Consider the following 19,686-nt stretch of genomic DNA (forward strand, 5'->3'; position numbering starts at 1 on the left):
AATGTACATTAAGTCATTTAGTGCTCACAATTTTATGACTTGGTATAACTGTTATCCCCATTTTTCAAATGAAGAAACAAAGGCACAGAGAAGTTCCCATCTTGTCCAAGGTCACCAGCTGTTAAGTGGTATAACTAGGATTTGAATCCAGTAGTCTCATTCAAAAGTTTACCTATACTTTAGAAAGATTTTTCAGGGACAAATGTTTAAGCAGAAGGAACATTACAGTGAAACTGCTCAAATAAGCAGGGCACTAAACATCTGGCTTCCTTCCATTTTCTAAGAGTTTTGGTTAATGAAGACTTTACTGTCTTTTGAACCTACCTTAACTTCTAATGTACCTTCTTGTTGTTATTTGCCATCGAGTTGGACCTGATTCATAGCATCCTCTCCTTGGGTTTCTCAGGTGGTATCACTACGAAGTAGATTGACCAATCTTCCTTCCGAGGAGTGGCTGGTGGGTTTGAACCTCCAGCCTTCTCGTTAGCAGTCAAGTGCCTTAGGCACTATGCTACCAGAGCTCCCTTCTAATGTACCTTAAGTTTCAATATAAATTTAATTACTGGAAAACACAGAATTACTGAAATATAGCCAATCAACCAGGAAACTCTTTATTCTCTGAATCTAAGATTATCTGTGAGCATAAGCACTGTTATCCAGAAGAGGTATCATGGTGAAAAGTTGTTGAGCAGTTAGATCAAATGGTAACTTACATGAACTGGGGCTAAACAAAGACCAGGTGTAAAGAGTTTATATGGTTAGCCTACAATGTCCTCTCCCTGGGGCAGTCCTCTTTACTTGTTCGGCCCAATACTCCCAAGATGCATGCTTTGTGACCTCTGTATTTCAAGGTTTCACTTCCTTGCTTTGTTATTACTAGACTCCACATGTACAGAACAATGGGAAAGGTGAAGAAGAGGCTTCCATGGTGATGTATTTTGGGTCTCGTGTCCCTCTACTCTCTCTCTCTTTGTTCCATGTCTTATTTCCATGTCAATTTGTAATGTTCCTTTTTAGTTTTTATTTATTTTTAAATTTTTATTGTGATTTGGGCTCTTCAGTTTTTAGCTTTGCTGTTTTGCCTCAAAGGTTGCTTTTGCTCAAAATGTATACTCTGTTGTTATAGTCCCGAAAAGTCTCTGAAGATTTTGCTAGCAGAATTTTCATAAACTGACTGATGTTACACTTTAGGGTTCTTTAGATGTCAGCTCTCTTTTCCACAAAGTCAGGTTGCTTTTGCCAAGAAGTGAGCCTTCACTTGGTAGAGCAATGCCAGTTTTAACCTGGATACCTTGTGTGCAAAGGGAGGCTGTTCTGTTTCATGGTTGAAGTTCTGTGAAGCAATGGCTCATTTCTAAATGCTGAGTGGCTTTCCATTCATGTTTATATTTGAGGCAGAAAACTCCCAAACACTGCTTATTTAATGAACCATATTGGGAAGGAAGCCTTCAGAGCCCAAGGAACCTTGCTAAGGCTATCACAACTAAAAGCATCATTTAACATTTAATAATCTACACAACTAGTACCCTAGGAAGGACATTCTAACTGGCATTAAGACAGGTACCAAGAACTGTTTTCCCAGAAGTTATGATATGTCTGACCACTCAACCCAGTAACTACAACAAACACATTTCTAGTAAGTGGTTAAAAATCATGTAATTTTGGCATGTACTCTCTAAAGAACAGAATACTAGAGTATTAGTATTAGAGTGCTGGGAGATTACTGGATTTTCTCTATTGAAATAAGACAGTGGGATTTGCATGGGTTAAAGTTACTATGACTATGAGGTAAACCAGAAATATTTAGTTGGAAAGCACACACACACACACACACACACACCAAAATAAAAACCCTATAACATAATTCTATTAATCCAGTTAAAGATAAGAATCTATTATCTATGCAAGCAAAATCATTAATAAAATAATTTAGTATCAAGATAAAGCATCATCTAATTACAGGCACACCTTGTTTTATGTAACTTAACAAAATTTACATCTTAAAGAACTGTTAAAGTTGCTCACAAATTCCTCTGAACCTTTGTTTAAAGGTGGCTGGGAGTGGCACTTATTAGAGAAGTGGCACTGTGGTTCAGGTTCATTATCTAAATATTCATTCAAAAGGAAGAGGGGAACATAGTTCTGATATGTTTCAAAAGTATAGTCTGAAGACTGCCAAGTATGAGAAAATAATCCAATGATCTGGAAAAGAGGGAGAAGGTTCAGGGTTAGGAAAGATGAAGTAGTTTCTAGAAAATGAAAAGTACCATTAGGTTTTAAAAAATGCTTCAAGAAGAGTAATTCTGGTATCCTGATACCCAATATTACACTATATATATATATATATATATATATATATATAAAATCTCCTCCTTTGATTTATTCGGATTTAATCGGGAAGTTAGAGGAAAACAAGATACCTGTTACAGAAGTTGTGTCCTTATTGTGGGAAACCATTCTATTTCGTAAAGCAAGTAATACCAACAGTAAATGATACTAACAACAAAATGGACATCTATATCCTCAATATAGGTGTTACTTGACACTGTCATTCTACTTTGTTAAAGGCTGCACTGTTGCTATATTATCCATTTCTCCCACACTTTCAAAGGAAAGCACAATCAATTCTGCAAGCTGAAAGAACTAGGGCAATATAAATTGATGGCTCAAGCACTTCCCTGGAGGGCTACAAAGAATATTCTATTTTTAACTCTCACTTCAACAGAGAAGAGACATGAAGGAAGTACAGTGTTCAGCAGAAAAGTATTGCATAGGCTTCTAATAGGCTAGTTTAATTTTATATAGTCGACCTAAACTAGCATCTGGGTTAAAGAAAGCAATCTTAATAAAATGGATTAGATATAATCATTAAGATAAAAGAAACAATTGAAGAACTGTTTAGAGCAGTTATTATTTTTTTTAAGATTGGACTTATGTGCAGCAGAAGCACTGTGATGGTAGGTTTTTTTTTTTTTTCCTCTCTTTAAGTAATTTAATGATAAGACATTTTGCAAACTCTGGTAAGTTTACTTTAAGTAGGCACCTATAAGACAGCTTAGGAGAGCTATTCCCAAATCATCAAAATCCAAAGCTTATTATCCTGGCCCATCTTATAACTACGGTACTATTTCAATGGGGCTGGCAAGTTCAAGGCTAGCCCCATTTTTTAGAGGAAAACAGAATAGTCATCGCGCTTCCACTGTGTTCTCTCCTCTATAACCCCCTGCTCTCCCATCCTATGCCTATATATATATATATATATATATATATATATATATATATACACACACACACAGTAATTCTAATAAAAAAGAGCCACACAGAGGTTATAGCTCTCAGCTATTTAAATGACTACCTTATGAAAGAGTCTATGTAACTCAAGGTATGGGTACTTACCAGATATATTTGGCTTCAGATTTCAGTGGCAGCAGATTAATGGAGGAGGGAAAAGGGAAATAGGTGGACTTATAGGCATTACATATTGACTGAGTCTGTGTTGATCATATAATATACTAAGAAATGCTCACAGAATCAGTGAAAACAGAAAGAAACATGGTTAGCCAGAGCCACCACCTAGCAATACAAGTACAAAATTCCTGTAACTTGGGCCAAAAGTCGTCTGTAAAGAAAACTTCTGACTCTGTGCCTAGAATCTCTGTTTGACAAAGCTAAATCCCTCATCACTACCCTCTTCCCCCATTCACCCAAATGGGCCTGTTTCTTCCTTCCTTGCCTTTTATACCTTACAACAAAAACCAAAACAACTCACTGGTGTCGAGTTGGTTCTGACTCATAGCGACCTCTCCTTGGGTTTTCGAGGTGGTATCTCTATGGAAGTAGATTGCCCAATCTTCCTTCTAAGGAGTGGTGGGTGGGTTTGAACCACCAGCCTTCTGGTTAGCAGTCAAATGCCTTAAGTACTATACCACCAGAGCTCCCTTTTACACCTTAAATTACTTCTAAATTGACCCCAATATGCTGAGCACATTAGTGAGTGGTTATCTTAAAATGTTCTTCCTATAGTGTGGCTTGTCAGGACCCTACCATAATCTGCTGATAACAAAGGTTAATCAATTTGCAACCACATGGTTGTAAGTTATTTGGAAAGCTACGACTGAAAGACATAGCATTATTGCTACTTTGAATTAATCAACTGGTTGCAAAACTAAAATTATATGTAGTTTCACAGAATCATTTTGATCTCAACAGATGTTTAAGAGTGTAGCTGGGAAAAAAAAAATGAATTGTATCAGTGGTAGGAACCCAAGTGGGTGGTGCAAACAGCTTGTGCTTAGCTACTAACTGAAAGACTGTCAGGTCTGTCTTCTACAGCACTCCTGTGTGTCAAACCCACACAGGAGTGCTGCAGACAGACCTGACACTCTGCTTCTGTAAAGATTACGGACCAGAAAACCCTATGGAGCGCAGTCCTATTCTGTAACACATAGGGTCGCCGTGAGTTGGAACTCACTCAACAGTAATGGGTTCTGTTTTTCTTGGAGGAGTCCAAGTAGCTTCAAATGCATTTAGGTATGTTAAGTTCATTTTATGGTATGTTTTAATGTATAATAATATGTCTAAAAAAAATTATGTAGCAAGAGGGAAAGAGATATATTTAACTTTTGTTAATGAGTTTGGCATGCTTAAGATATTAAACATTTAGATAAGCTCCAAACCAAATCTGCCATCCAAATCTGCTTTGGAAAAAAAAAAAAAAAAAAAACTGAAGCAATAGCTTTTACAAATTTTTAAAGGCAAATTAGATTAAGCCAAGTTTGTCATTTAAATTCAAATCCCTTTTGTTTTATTATGAGGCATGATTAAAAGGCATTACAATTAATGGAAAATATAAGCAAATGTTACTACCTTAATACAGCAATTTATAAAGAAAAAGAAAAAGAAAAAAAAAAAAAAAGCAGTGGAAACCTGAGTAAAAAGCAGCCAGGAAGCAGCTGAAAAAGAGACCGGTTCACTGTGAGAAATGTAAACCTCTCAGACAGTGCTACGGCCCCAAATCCAACAGCTCAGGAACAAGGCCAATTATTGCAAAATATTAAACATACATGGTAAAGCTGCAAACTGGTCAAAAGAGCTATAAGAATGAAAGCAGCTACACAGAAAACATCCAGGGCTTCATGAACCCAAAATCTTTGCTACAATTACTACCTGCGGGAAAAGTTTCTTTATAGTCTGAGCTTCTTACATATAATGTACTTTATAGCATTCAAGCTGTAAATGTTATGGTAAATGATTAAGATAATAAATTTCTATTACTACAACTGGGAGGTAAACAGATCTTTTGAAATTGGTGCTTGCATGACTTTAGTTATTGACAAAAAATTGCTAAGCTACTATAGACCAATTTCTAACCATCTATCCTTTCTGAATCTAAAAATTACTCATATGGGATAAACCCAGAATTATGGAATTCTGGAGTAAAAAGAGGTTTCAAGAGTTGTATGAGAGGTTAAAATCAGAGGGACCTGGTGTCTGTAAATAGAGCAGTCTCAAAGTAGAGCCTTTATTCATTTTTAAAGTCTTGACATGAGCCTAGAACCCATGCTGAATTTAAAAGCTGCCTTTTCTAACAGCAGTTCCTCTAACTCTCATGCTGACCTAACCTTGGTGCTGACCATATACTACTATAAAGGAGACATTCTTTTTCTCTGAGTCTGGCAAGCGCAAGATATCACAATCTATTCCCAAAGACTCATTCCACTGTGGTCAAAAGATGCAAGATGTGATGCTTATACTCAAAGGATCCTGATGCACAGCATTATCAATGTATCTTTACAACAGACCTTCAGAAACAGACAGGAGTGAGAAAGCAATTTTAGTAACAGGTTACCTGAAAAACCTATCCTGCCTTTATCCTGTGACCATCCTGTAGTAAACTGAAAGCATGCAGGCTTGCAATTATGTATCCTTAACCAATTATGTAATTCCACATATGTATTACCTATTTCTGCTAAATCCCTACCTCTTAGATATCTTGCCTCTGACTCCTCTTTCAGCCAATTATGATTTTGCAACTTTTCGTTCCTATTCCAACTGTACAAAAATGTTTTCTACCCCACTGTCCAGTGGAGCAGCCACCTTCGCTCTATGAATCTGGACGTCCTCCTGCTCCAGATGACCTTTATCCCTCAATAAATCTCTTTTGCTTTTATTTAAGCAGACTCCACGATTTTGCTATATGGCACAGTAAAACATCCCCACTTTGAAAGTGAATAAACTGAAATGTAGGAGCTTAAGTAGTATCTCTAAGAGCAGGTAAAACCAAATGGGGCTGTCAGGATCTGATTCCTAATTTGGTTTTCTTTCCTGTGATATAATTGTTTTAAAAGCCTTCGTAGCCAGCACCAGAATTTCTTGTTTCTGCTGATAGGGGTTCACTCAACCCTGTTCTGAATAAGCATGGTTGGAAGTTTCGGATCCATAACAAAAGACTGGTATACTCATTCCCAGCAGTAATGTTAGTACTGATTTCAGTTCAGTCCCCAAGATACATGGAGGTTTATTATCAAGAAAATCAGTAATCCTGTGGTCTGCTGGCACACATGGATAGGAGCATTTTATCCTCCAGATATTTCTTCAACTCTTTCCACCTCCAGAAGGGAGAAAACAGCAAATCCTGTATTTCTATTACCCATACTCTATCTCTATCTGGTCTAAGAAGAATAGTTGACTCAACTGAGGTTAACTTAGGGCAAAATTTCCTTAAGTTTAATTAGCTCTACTGTCTTATGTAATAAAAGAAAATAACAAGCTTCTTGACATTTTGTTTGGTGGCCAAGGGTTGTCTGACAGGAAATAAAAATATAAGAGCCATGACAACTTATTTCTCATTTTAATCCACTGGTATGGTGGAATGTAGGAAAATACGCGAAAAATGTCCAAAAGAACTCCTGAAAGCACTATGTTTACATACAATAATGTAAATTACGGAGGTGGAAATTGTCATAAATCTGTTAAAAAAAAAAAAAAAACCCAAAACAAAAACTTGTCTCATTTGTTTTCGAGTACATTTTACTTTTCTAGCAGGACACACCATAAATACATACTATTCTGTAAGGATTAACATGAAAAATAACCATTACCTAACTATAAAAGTCTTCAAATAGCAAATTTTTGATTTTAGAGTTCATATCCTTACTAATTCTATATAAAAAAAGTTCAATACAATTACCAACACAAGAGTTGGTACTGTAACTGTTTACACTTATTAGTATAAAAAATGTCTTTGCCATTCAGGTAAGGAGCTTAGAGAACTTCTCTTTTACTTTTCAAACTGAACGAGATTCAACTAGTTTAAGCTACAAATTAAGAGGATATTACATAATATAACTAAAAGGAAAATCTCTAGTTATAAAGTATAAGAGTAACTTGGAAGATTCAGACACAGTGTCAAAAACTATCCAAAGACACCACTCTTTTCTGAACATGCACTATCCAGATTCAATCTGACCTATGTATTGTTTCCTTCTTTCTTATTACAACTAGCATTAGAGAAAGCCCCACAAATTATCACTGACGATAAACACAAGCTGTCTGTCACACAGGTTTTTCTTCCCCAGTCAAAAGAGGGGCATCTCCTGTCATCTTCCAGTAAGTGGAGTATTTTCTAGGGAGATGCGCTTACAGTAACAGACTGGTCCTACCTCTGAATTAAATGTCTTTGTTTCAATTCTGACTCATAGTAACCTAATAGGACAGAGTAGAACTGCTCCATAGGGTTTTCAAGGCTATAATCTTTATGGAAGGAGACTGCCACATCTTTCTTCTATGGAGAGGGGCTGGTGGTTTGAACTGCAGACCATAGGTTGGCAGTCCAGTGCTTTGACCACTGTGCCACTACATGGACACCAGCATTTGCATCATAATTTTGGGAGGAAAAAAACCAAGACAAAAACAGTATGAAAAGTCAGTCACTTATGGCCCAGGAAAACTCAGAAAATCATTTATATTAGAATGAAACAACAATATGCTTAAAGCTAATGATCCAAAATCTTGGTTCCTATGTATAAACAACTTTTGACATATTTCCAAATTAGAGCATATCCATCCTAGTTCATATTACTTGAAGCAGAATGTATTAAACTTGAGGTTTATTAAACCTGAAACTAAAGGGAGTCATATTTGAGACAGAGGACAGACTCTAACTTGGCTATAAGGAACAATGTTCATATTCAATATCCTTTGGTAGAACATTTATCACATATATAATACTGGACTAGTAACATGTGAAAAAGAAAGAATCTACATATTAAGTATAAAACAAGTCCCAAGAGTGAAAGATTAGGGTCTTGAAGCTCTCCTGCAACCGTAATAACTAAGAATCAGATAGTACAGAGAGAGTTGATGAGTCACAATGATCAAAGAAAACTCTGCACGAGCTAGAAGAAAGAACTTTTCACCAGATTGCCCAGTGCAAAGGTGTTTCTCCTCCTGAGCTTGTGGCGACCTTAAGAGTTCCACACGATAACAAGACCATAATCCACCTCAGTGGAGGGAGAGGTTTATGTTGCAACATTGAGTCATGCTGACATGATCTAAGAACTGCGAACAGTGACAAGCAGCGTAAAAAGTTCCAATAAAAAGAAATCAGTAACAATAATAAAAAATTGTACTTCAACTCCTAGGATCATGAAAGGCTATACAAGTACCTTGTTAAACATCAGGGACAGAAGTACACAATGAGTTGGAAGCATTATGAGTTCAGTAAAATTAGTAAGGTTTTACACTGAAATCACAGTTGTTTTCACTAAATCAATGAGGAAAATTTGAAAAGGGGAAAAGAAAAGAATGTTGAGTTTTGGTCTCTAGTATGAAACTGTATTTGGTTTGAAAATCATGTTTGACTACACAATCAACAAACTGAAAAAGAAAACAAAAAAATGTGTAAGAACATTGTTTCTTTTAAAGGCATTTCTATTGAGACTAATATATCAAAATATCATCACTATGTGAGAGCTCTGAATCAAGGAGATTTTGGTTCTTGCTCTGGTTAGCCATTCAGAAGACATCTTGCCATGTGGACCCCTCTCTCCTGCTATTATCACAGCTCCATTACCAGGAAGCAAAGATGGTTTCAACTACAATGGCAGTGAGAAAGGGCCGTTGCTCACCACATTGTTTGGCCTGGTAGAATTTTCTCATTTGGCTCCCCACCTTAAATTTAGCAAATAAACCTGAAAGTGTGGTATTTTCTGGTGGATGCCAACATTTACCGATGCTCTCAATTTCAGTGGTTTGCATATGCATAAGTAGGCACATATCTGAGATCCTTCATAGTCAGACTGAGTTTGGTAGTATCTTAACAGTAAAACCGAAACAAAGTTGGATGTTAGAAAAGCAAGAGGCACAGCTAAGAATTCATGACATAAGAAGTACGACTCACCTGTCTGTTGTGTAGGCTGTGGCAGTGGTTGGTTAAGATGTGAACTATAGTGGACAGAAGGGACTGAGCGATACTGAGGCTGACTAGAGTGATAGTGGCCTGGAGCACAGTAACAAGCTGGCATCTAGGATTATAAACGCAGGGAGAAAAAAAAATCAATTTTTATTGCAATAGAAATGTTTTATTCTGTGAGGAACATCAGAATGTAATGAGTAATAATTCCTGCCAATACTAACCATCTGAAAATGGATTAGCTTAGCTTTAAATTTAATTGAAAAAATTTAAAAAATATTTCAAACATACAGTTAACATAAAGGACACCCATTAGTCCAGCAATCAGATTTAGTAGTTTTAATTATTTTTTTTATCATATTGGTTTTCAGATTTCTTTTATGAGAAGAAACAGTACCAAGAAAGTTAAAGGTCCACCCCAACATCTCTTTGCTCTACCTTCCACAGAAAAACCATTAACCTATAGTAATCCTGTGCATGTTTTTTAAAATTTTACTGTATATCTATTAATCTATAAACACTGTTGTTGTTGTTGTTATGTGCCCTCGAGTTGGACCCGACTCAGAGCGAACCCTCCTTGGGTTTCTGAGGCACTATCACTGCGGAAGTAGATTGCTCAACCTTCCTTCCAAGGAGTGGCTGGTGGGTTTGAACTGCCAGCCTTCTGGTTAGCAGTCAAGTGCCTTAGGCACTACGCTATCAGAGCTTCCATCTATAAACATAGTAGTAGTGAATATTTAAAAATTTACATTTATGTTAGTTACTCTATTATGTATAACTGTGCAACTTAATTTTTAAAATTAGCATTTTTTTATTTACACATGTATCACTAGCTCATTCCATTCAACTGCCGAATAGTATTATGTATAAATAAACGAGTACATCTATTCACACACTAATGAATCATGCCACTGGTTCCATTTTTAAATTGTTCTCATATTTCTAATGCAAATTAAAATGCTGGTAAGACTGGCTTCATTCAATTTCATTCCAGAGCTATTTATATCAGTTGTAAATTTCTCTTAATCTGACCTAATTTTAGAGTGAAGAATAAACAATTAACCCAGTGATGTAGAGGTATGTAGTTAACTTTATGAGGCTCATGGGTTCTGCTTTTCTGACTGGGTTACTGCTAAAAAGAAAAAATTGGTGGAGATTTTAAGAGTGTCTACCTCATCTGGAAATAAGAATTCCTAGATCAGTTATAAGCCAAGGATCTCCCAAGTTTACAGAATCATTAATTCATTTATTGGTCACACCACACAATTTTTCAGTCTTTACAACATTAGAACATACATGGATGAGAGCTTAAAATCAGAGGCACTTGGTGCATATAAATAGAGCAGTCTGAAAGTGGAGACTTACTTCCATTTTAAAATCTTAACACGAGTCTTGCTGAATCCATGTTGATTTTAAAGCTGTGTTTTCTAAAAGCAGTTCCTCTAACCTTGATACCAACCCATCCTTGATGCTGACCTAAGCATATACTCTAAAGGAGACATTCTTTTTCTCTGAGGTCTGGCAGGTGCAGAATCTCACAATCTATTTCCACTGGGTCTTTCCACTACGGTCAAACAGATGCAAGACGTGACTGCTTACATCCTAAAGGATCTTGACGCACAGCACTATCAATTTATCTTTACAATGGACCCCACAAAACCTGTCCTGTCATTGTCCTTTGATCATCCTATAACAAACTGAATACCACATATACCTGTAATTCCGTACCCTTAACCATTCAACCCCATATACATGTAATACACCTATCCTTGCTTTCAGATATCCTGACTTTGACTCTGCTGCCTTTCACCAATTATGATTTTATAACTTTCAGTTCCTGCTCCAACCGTACAAAAACGTCTTCTTCACTGTCCGGCAGAGTGTCCATTTTCACTATGAATGGACATCTTCTGGGTCCAGATGGTCTCTGTCCCTCAGTCAATCTCTTTTGATTCACGTAAGCAGACTCTGTGATGTTGCTCTATGGTATTTCTTGGTGGCAGCAGTACAACTGAAGGTGTACTGTCTACAGCTTCTCTCAAGGACTTAGGACCAGGCTTCAGTGTAAGCAGGGCTATTTGGGTCCACTGCCCCATGAATTTCTCAGTGAGTGGCTGCCAGGTAAATAACTGCTGTCAGGTAAATAACCTCTAGATCTCAAGCTTCATTTCTCTGTGTAGAGCTCTTTGAAGTTACGGAGGGATTCCACCAGTTTAGTTTTGTCTGACCTGTTTACAGGCTTGCTTTGTGTTTTTCCCCTTGAGAACTGTTCAGACATCCTGGAACATTTTCTATTTGTTGCTGGCAACTGTCATCTTCAGGTACAGGTAAGACTGCCTATGATCTTGGATGTGGCTCGAGCATATGGCTGAAGACTGTGTTTTAGCACTAATAGGAGGGCTTGATTATACCTGCAGATTTATAAATTTCAAGAGAAATTACATGTGCTGAACTTTGGTAAAGCTGTCTCTATTTGTGCTAGTTAAGGGAACGCACAGGTTGTTGTGCATTAGGAAACACATTAGTTGAGGAATGTCACAGCTGAAGATCAGGCTGGACCTCTCTCAAGTACTCCAGTGGCTTACATATATAAGCGTTATGGGTTCCACTGTTTTTTCATACAATGGATGTTGGCAAAGGAGCTCTGGTGGTGCAGTGCCTAAGGCATTTGACTGCTAACCAGAAGGCTGGCGGTTCAAACCCACCAGCCACTCCACTGAAGGAAGACTGGGCAATCTATTTCTGTAAAGATTTACCACCTCAGAAACCCAACTGGGGAGTGGCTATGAGTTGGAATTGACTTGATGGCAGTGGGTTTTGGATGTTGGTGTGCAATTACCAAGGGAGTCTTTAGAAAGTCAGTGTATACCTCTAAGATAAGGGTTACTTGTCCTAATTTGGAACAAAGTTCTTGGACTGGATCTGAGATCTCTGGTAATTTTAAGATAGGTTGACCTAACTGAAACAGCTTGAAATTATGTAACTACTTGTATATGTGTAGTGTTGCCTTGTTTTGTGTTGTGCTGTTTTAAGAACATTATGCTGTTATTAATTGCCAGTAAAAAAAAAATCAGAAGAAAAACACAAGCAGAGACCTTGTAAGTCTGTATTTTAAATTAAGTTCAGAGACCCAGTGAGTACAGGATTCTCACTCAAGATGGCGTCCACCTAGATGAAATCTGCGTTGGGTAACCTAGCAAAGTAGATGAGCTTCTGTCTCAAGGACTTTGATTTTAATTAGAAAGAGCATTTGATCTGAGCCCCCCCCCCCCGTTCTTCTTCTGTACGCTGCCATGGGATTGTTCTAACCCTCAACTCCAAATAAAACTGCTTCTTGAACCTTCTTATGAATTAGGCTTTCAACAGCTGCTGAGAAAATTTAATACAAACTGGTTCACTTGGAAAGTACACTGAAAATGATAAATTGGATATTTTGATTGGTATAATACACAAGGCCTTAAAAAGAAACAAACTTATTCTAAATTGCTTTCTCTAAAAATCTTATGAAACATATAAAAAACAGCTATGAAAATATAATATTTATCTCTGGATGGTATTATTAGATTAGGTGATATTATTTCTTCAAAGAATTCATTCTTATTTGGTTTTAATGATAAGGGCTTATGAATGAAATAGTCCTAACATTACAGAGGATTAATAAACGGAACTCATTTTGACAAAAGATTTTTTATGTTTATCACAACCTTGAAAGCAAAATCTTTCCAAGTAATTTAAGCTAGGTGTTAATGGAATGTTTTATTTAAGGAAAAGATGCAATTTTGTCTTAAAGTGAAACCAGTAGCTCCAGAGGCACAGGACAAGCCTAGAAGGAAAAAAATGGCTAAAAAGCTTTGTTTTTTTCCCAAGTCTTGATATAAAAAAAACAAAACAAAACAGCAAATTGCTTACCAAGAGAACAGTTAAGGAGCTCTGGTGGCGTACGGGATAAGGAATTTGGCTGCTAACCGGAAGGTCAGCGGTTCAAACCCCCCAACTGCTCTGCAAAAGGATGATGGGACAATCTACTTCTGTAAAGATTTACAGCCTCGAAAACCCAACAGGGGTCACTATGAGTCTGAATCATCTTATGGCAGAGAGGTTTTTTTTTTTTTTTAAGAGAATAGTAAAAATGAAACAAATTGGTTATCTTTTGTTTTTCAAAATACCTAGGCTAATTCGAATGCATGCAAATCAATCAGGATGACTAACTCTTGAACGTGAATGTGAGGGCAGAGGCAGAAATCAAGTTTTCACCCCCAGGCTCTCAAGTCAAGTAGCTCTAGGAAAGCTTCTGAAGAACCCCTCCCAAACTATGTGTAGACTTTTAAGCCAAAAGAACATTTTAAAAACACTGTCTTACTTTAAGGAGTTCTGGTGGTTATATGACTGAGGCACTGGGCTGCTAACTAAAAAGGTTGGTGGTTCAACTCTACCAGGCGCGCTCTGCAGGAGAAAGATGAGGCAGTTGGGGCTCACTGTGACTCAATCAATGGAGTGGGTTTGGTTGGTTTTAGATCTTACTGTTGTGATCAGAAAATTAAGTGTAGGAAGTGGGCATGTTCTATTACAGAACCTTAAAAAGCCAAAATAGAAATTACAATGAGACTCACTTAGAAAGGCCTGGGGAAATGCTTCTGTCCCTAGCCAGAGACTTGAAATTACTTTCATGAATTGGTCATCTGAGCAAAAACTCTTGTGATTTCCAAATACCAGTAGATAAAATTTAAAGGGTTAAACTCACATTGGTTGGAAAATATGAGAAATGGTAAAAAGTTTATATAAAAATTTAAAGAATGTAAACAAACATCAACAGTGATGCTTTATAGTATACAGGTTTAAAATAATTTCTAAGATCTTTTAGATAACTTACTGATATTAAATTGAGTGAATAAATATTCATTACAATTTAAAAGTTAAACAATTTTTACTTTTTATGCTACAGAGAAAATCAAACCAGACCAGTTTGCTGTTGAGTGTTTCAACTCACAGGGAACCTGCAAGACAGAGCAGAAATGCCCCATGGGGGTTCCAGGGTAGTAAATCTTTGCAAGGACAGACTGCCTCATTTCTTCCCTTGGAGCAGCTTGGTGGATAGGTGCCACCAACTTCCTGGTTGGCAGTCATGTGCCTTTGACCACTGCACTACCAGGGCCCCTTCCATAGAGAAAAAAAGAAGAAGAAGAAGAAAAATACATATTTGGGTTTACTAATAAGTGTGTTCATTTTTACCATTTAAAGGGCTACACTATAAGAGATGGGAGCTCTGGTAGAGTAGTGCCTAAGGCATTTGACTGCTAACCAGAAGGCTGACAGTTCAGACCCACTAGCCACTCTTTGGAAGGAAGGGTGGGCAATCTACTTCTGCAGTGATATTGCCTTGGAAACCCCACGAGGGCTCGCTATGAGTCGGATCCGACTCAATGGCAGTGAGTTTGTTGGTTGAGTATTGTAAGAGATATGCAACAAAAAAAAAGTTTAAAAGGCTTATTAAGAAGGGAATTTATTTCATACAGTCAAATTTTATCTGTCTGGCCAGCTTTAGTGTAAAACAGCTTATGAACAAGAATTGTGCTTATCCTTTGTGCAATTTGCCTTGAAGGCAAGGGTAAGTTCCCAACAAGGCCCCATGCTTTAAAAAAAAAATTCTAAAGTTTTTACCTTTAAGCTCTGTGGTATTGTTTCTCAATGACTTATATGGACAATTTGAAACTTTGTGGAAAGTCACAAAAGATTTTTTTCTGTTTATAAAGAGAAAAGTGCTAAAAAGTTTTACTTACTAGCTTATAAATTACATGAAACGTGTTGTCAAATCAAGAGGAACACCTGATTCTCAGTTGGGTTAAAAAAAAATCTATATGCTAGTGTTTCTTCTTATGTTTTTGCCTGACACTGGATAATCAGTGCACGCTACTATGCCATGATTTTATTGCTTTTTTAAATTGCTAACTTGGTCACAACCTTGTTTCTTTTCAGTCTAGCATTATCAAATCCAATGATTTAACTGGAGAATTCATATTTTTTACCCGTGGGATTTTTCTCATTATTTTAGATATTTAGTAACATGATGTTATTGTTTTTTTTGTTGTTATGTGCCATCGAGTCAGACCCGACTCATAGTGACCTCTCCTTGGGTTTCCGAGGCAGTATCACTACGGAATTAGATTGCCCCATCTTCCTTCTAAGGAGTGGCTCGTGGGTTTGAACCACCAGCCTTCTGGTTAGCAGTCAAGTGTCTTAGCCACTATGCTACCAGAGCTCCCTAATAACGTGATAGTCTTGGTATATTCTTAATATATCCCATTATGTCTCATGATTATCATGTGTTATATTACTCTTTGCAAATGAGATTAAAATTACATTTAGAGAAAATTTCATCGGAAGTTCCACTATTTTTTTTTAATGACTTTATTTGGCTTTGTATTACTTTCTGCTTCTCACTTTTAAAAGGTATTATTAATACATCATGGTCATACTAAGTTTTGTCATTGGCAGATAAGCTTCTACCTTTGCTGACTTGCTGAAACACTTGACCAAAATATCCACACCCACCCACCCACCTCAAAAGGACTCTAACGCAGGGGAAAAAAAAATAATGCAACCACTGCCATGGAGTTGGAACCGACTCACAGTGCCCCCTCCTTGGGTTTCCAAGGCAGTATCACTTTGGAAGTAGATTGCCCAATATTCTTTCCGAGGAGTGGCTGGTGGGTTTGAACCACCAGCCTTCTGGTTAGCAGTCAAATGCCTTAGGCACTATACCACCAGACCTCCCCAAAAGGACTTAAGAAAAGGGCGTGATACTTTAAATCTGGATGTCATTAGACTGAACCAAGAGTTCCAGGATGCTGGTATAGAAGCTGATGGGTTCACTGACTGCAGCTGATCCAGTACCCGGTGAAACAGTAAGCAACTACAGAGGACTAAGTGGACTGAAAGATTATCATGAGATCCATATGGGAATGCTGCTGATGTTTTAGCAGTCTATTTTCTGAACATAAGTTACAATTTTTCTTCTTTCTCCTAAATTATCTAACTAATGGGTTTGTTGTTTTAATCTGCAGATTTGGACTGGTTCTTGTTCTGCTATTCCTATTAACCAGGAGGAAAAAAATAAGTAATATAGAGGAATATAAAATTGAGAACCAGAAAAGAAACAGTAAAGGTATTAAAAGAATTAGGAGATGAGAAAACACTTAATCATCATACTGCTATTAGCTACTGAAATACCTAGCTTTTGCATTAAAAAAAATAATAATAAATAGATTTTGTTGTTGTTGTCGTTAAGTGTTGTCGAGTCATTTCCAACTCATAGCAACCCCATGTACAGCAGAACAAAACACCGCCCGCTCCCACGCCAGCTCCACGATCCTTGCTATACTTGAGCCCACTGTCGCAGCCACCGTGTCAATCCACCTCGTCAAAGGTCTTCCCCTCCTTCATCGACCCTCCACCTTACCACGTATGATATCCTTCTTCAGGGAATGGTCCCCTCTGACAATGTGACCAAAGTAGGTGAGAAGACGTCTGGCCATCTTCGCTTCCAAGGAGCATCTCGGCTGCACTTCCTCCAGGACAGATTTGTTAGTTCTTTTAGCACTCCATGGTACCTTCAGCATTCTTCGCCAGCACCACAACTCAAAAGCATCAACTCTTCTTTGGTCTTCCTTGTTCACTGTCCAGCTCTCACGTGCATAGGAGGCGATTGGACATATCATATCATGGCTTGTGTCAGGCGCACCTTAGTCCTCAAGGAGACATACTTGCTTCTCAGCACTTGAAAGAGCTCCTTCGCAGCCGACCTGCCCAGTGCTACACATCGTCTAATGTCCTGACTGCTGCTTCCATTGGCCTCAATTGTAGAACCAAGCAATGTGAATTTGCTTGGAAATTGCTTGAATTTGAAACAGATTTTACATGAGTTTAAATAATGCTGACTTTCTAATTAGAAGTTGTTTATAAACTTAGGAAAATTATAAATACCCTAACTGAAGAAGGCTCTGAAGTAAACACTATGATTTTATTAAAAATACAATGGCATTCACTTTTTCTGCTAAGTCTCCCCTGGAACAGTTTTGTGTCTTCACAGATCCATTATACACAATCTGAGTGTTTGCAGAAAGCTTTACAGTTGAGGCACAGGAAAACAGTTAACTGGTATTACTTAAGAATAAATGAACACCTTGTGGAAGCTGTTTCCCTGGTACAAAGACCTTAGGGTCAAGTTTTGATGGATTATTTCAGAAAACTGGCCTAATATTGTTTTTATTTCTCCCCCCTATTTCTGAGCTAGGGCACTGTGGTAGTTATGTTTGTGTGTTGACTTGGCTAGGCCTGGATAGGCACCAATTTCTTTTATTTCTTTATTTACTTTTATTGTGATATGGGTGAAGATTTACAGAGCAAATTCACTTTCGATACAGCAGTTCACATACACTTTGTCTCATGTCATTGACCACAATTTACCACAATGCAACAGCTCCCCTCCCACTTCCTCCCCAAAGTTACCTCTTCCCTGTGTCCATCCCTCCATGTCCTCCTGCCCCCCTGAGCTGTTTCCTGGTGCATAAGCAGCCCTTCTTTCTCCCATGATTGTTCTCTCCAAGGGGTGGATCTACTTCAGGTAAATGTTCAACTCATATGCCTGTCTTTTGCTTGGCTGGAAGTCACAGGTGTGCATTTAATTCCAGACCTGATGGGCAGCTAGGGGCCATAGTCTCAGTGGTTCCACCAGGCTCTATTGGACCAGCAAAACTGGTCCCCTCCCCCCCCTTTTTTTTCCAAATGATTTTGAGTTTTGTTCCACATTGTTCTCCCTCTCTATCCAGGATCTCCTACATAGATCCCCATCCAAGTGGTTGACAATGGTAGCCAGGCACCACCTAGTAATTCTGGTCTCATAGTCATATAGGCTGTAGACTGGATGGTGTACCAGTTGTTAGGACTGATTGTATCCATGAATTTTTGCTTTTCTTCATTCTTCTCTGCTCTGGTTAAGGAGAGATCCATCATTGCATCTAGATGGCTGCTTGCAAGCTTTTAAGATCCTAGTTGCTACTCACCAAAGTAGGAGGTGGAACAATGGTTTGTGTAGTATGTTTTGCCAATTGAGCTTGATGTCCCCTGCAACTACGGTCCTGAGCCCAAAGGGTCAACTACTCACTCCCTGTGGGTAGCTGGCTGTGACAAAGAAGTGACTACAACCTTGTTCTTTGTCAGCCATACTATACCCCTGGGAATTCTTACAGAACATTCAAATACACCTATAGAACCATGGCCTGCCACCTCTATACATGGTCTTGAGTACCCTTCCCGCTGCATAGACATACGTAATAGTTCAGCCTGTCCACCCACCTATCCATCTGTATACCCGTGTTTGCCTTCTCTGACAACGCAGTACTGCATGTGCAAAGGGGTTCATCTTTGTTGTCTACACCTCCCATGTACCTCTCTACATCTTCCTCTTCCTCTTCCTCAATGCCACCATGTTGATCACTTACATTTGGTACATTGCCCTTCTCTTCACCCAAATCAATACTTATCTCTACCTAGCTAACAGTGTTCCCTACCCTACCCTCCCAGCCCTGGTAACCAACAAAGAAAATTTCCTTCCATACATAAACTGTTCCTTGACTTTTACAATAACGGGCTAATACAATATTTGTCCTTCTGTGATTGACTTATTTCACTCAGCATAATGTCCTCCAAGTTCATCTGCATTATGTGGTGATTTGCAGATTCTACATTATTCTTTAGGGTTGCATAGTATTCCTTTGTCTGTATCTACCATAGTTTGGTTATCCATTCCTCAGTTGATGGACACCTAGGTTGTTTCCATCTTTCGGCTACTGTAAATAGTGCTGTGACGAACATAGGTGTGCATATGTCTGTTCTTGTCATGGCTCTCACTTCTTTAGGATATTTTCCTAGTAACGGAATGGCTGGGTCAAATGGTACTTCTAATTCCAACTTTTGAAGGAATTACCATACTGCTTTCCACAGTACTTGTACCATTTTACAGTCCCACCAGCAGTGTATCAGAGTCCTGATCTCTCCACATCCTCGCCAGCATTTGTTATTTTCTGTCTTGTTGAACTTTGCTATTAGTGCTGGAGCAAGATGGTATCTCATTGTTGTTTTCATTTCTATCTCTCTAATAGCTAATGATCGTGAGCATTTCTTCATACGTTTGTTGGCTGCTTGAATATCCTCCTTGGTGAAGTGTCTATTCATGTCTTCTGCCCATTTTTTAATTGGATTGTCTGTCTTTTTGTTAT

The 19,686-nt window shown here is 38.0% G+C and overlaps 1 protein-coding gene across 1 annotated transcript in view; it reads right to left on the reverse strand.

Annotated features, from left to right (window-relative positions):
- R3HDM1 (R3H domain containing 1) overlaps positions 1-19,686 on the reverse strand; it is a 140,314-nt gene that overhangs the window by 62,960 nt on the left and 57,668 nt on the right. The window contains exon 17 of the mRNA XM_042782492.1: positions 9,401-9,524. Within this exon, the coding sequence (XP_042638426.1) occupies positions 9,401-9,524 (124 nt within the window). The remainder of the gene's footprint in view (positions 1-9,400; positions 9,525-19,686) is intronic.

This window comes from Orycteropus afer, unplaced genomic scaffold (assembly GCF_000298275.1).
Source record: "Orycteropus afer afer isolate SDZICR_OR568_19922 unplaced genomic scaffold, OryAfe1.0 scaffold00342, whole genome shotgun sequence".
Lineage (NCBI taxonomy): Eukaryota > Metazoa > Chordata > Mammalia > Tubulidentata > Orycteropodidae > Orycteropus > Orycteropus afer.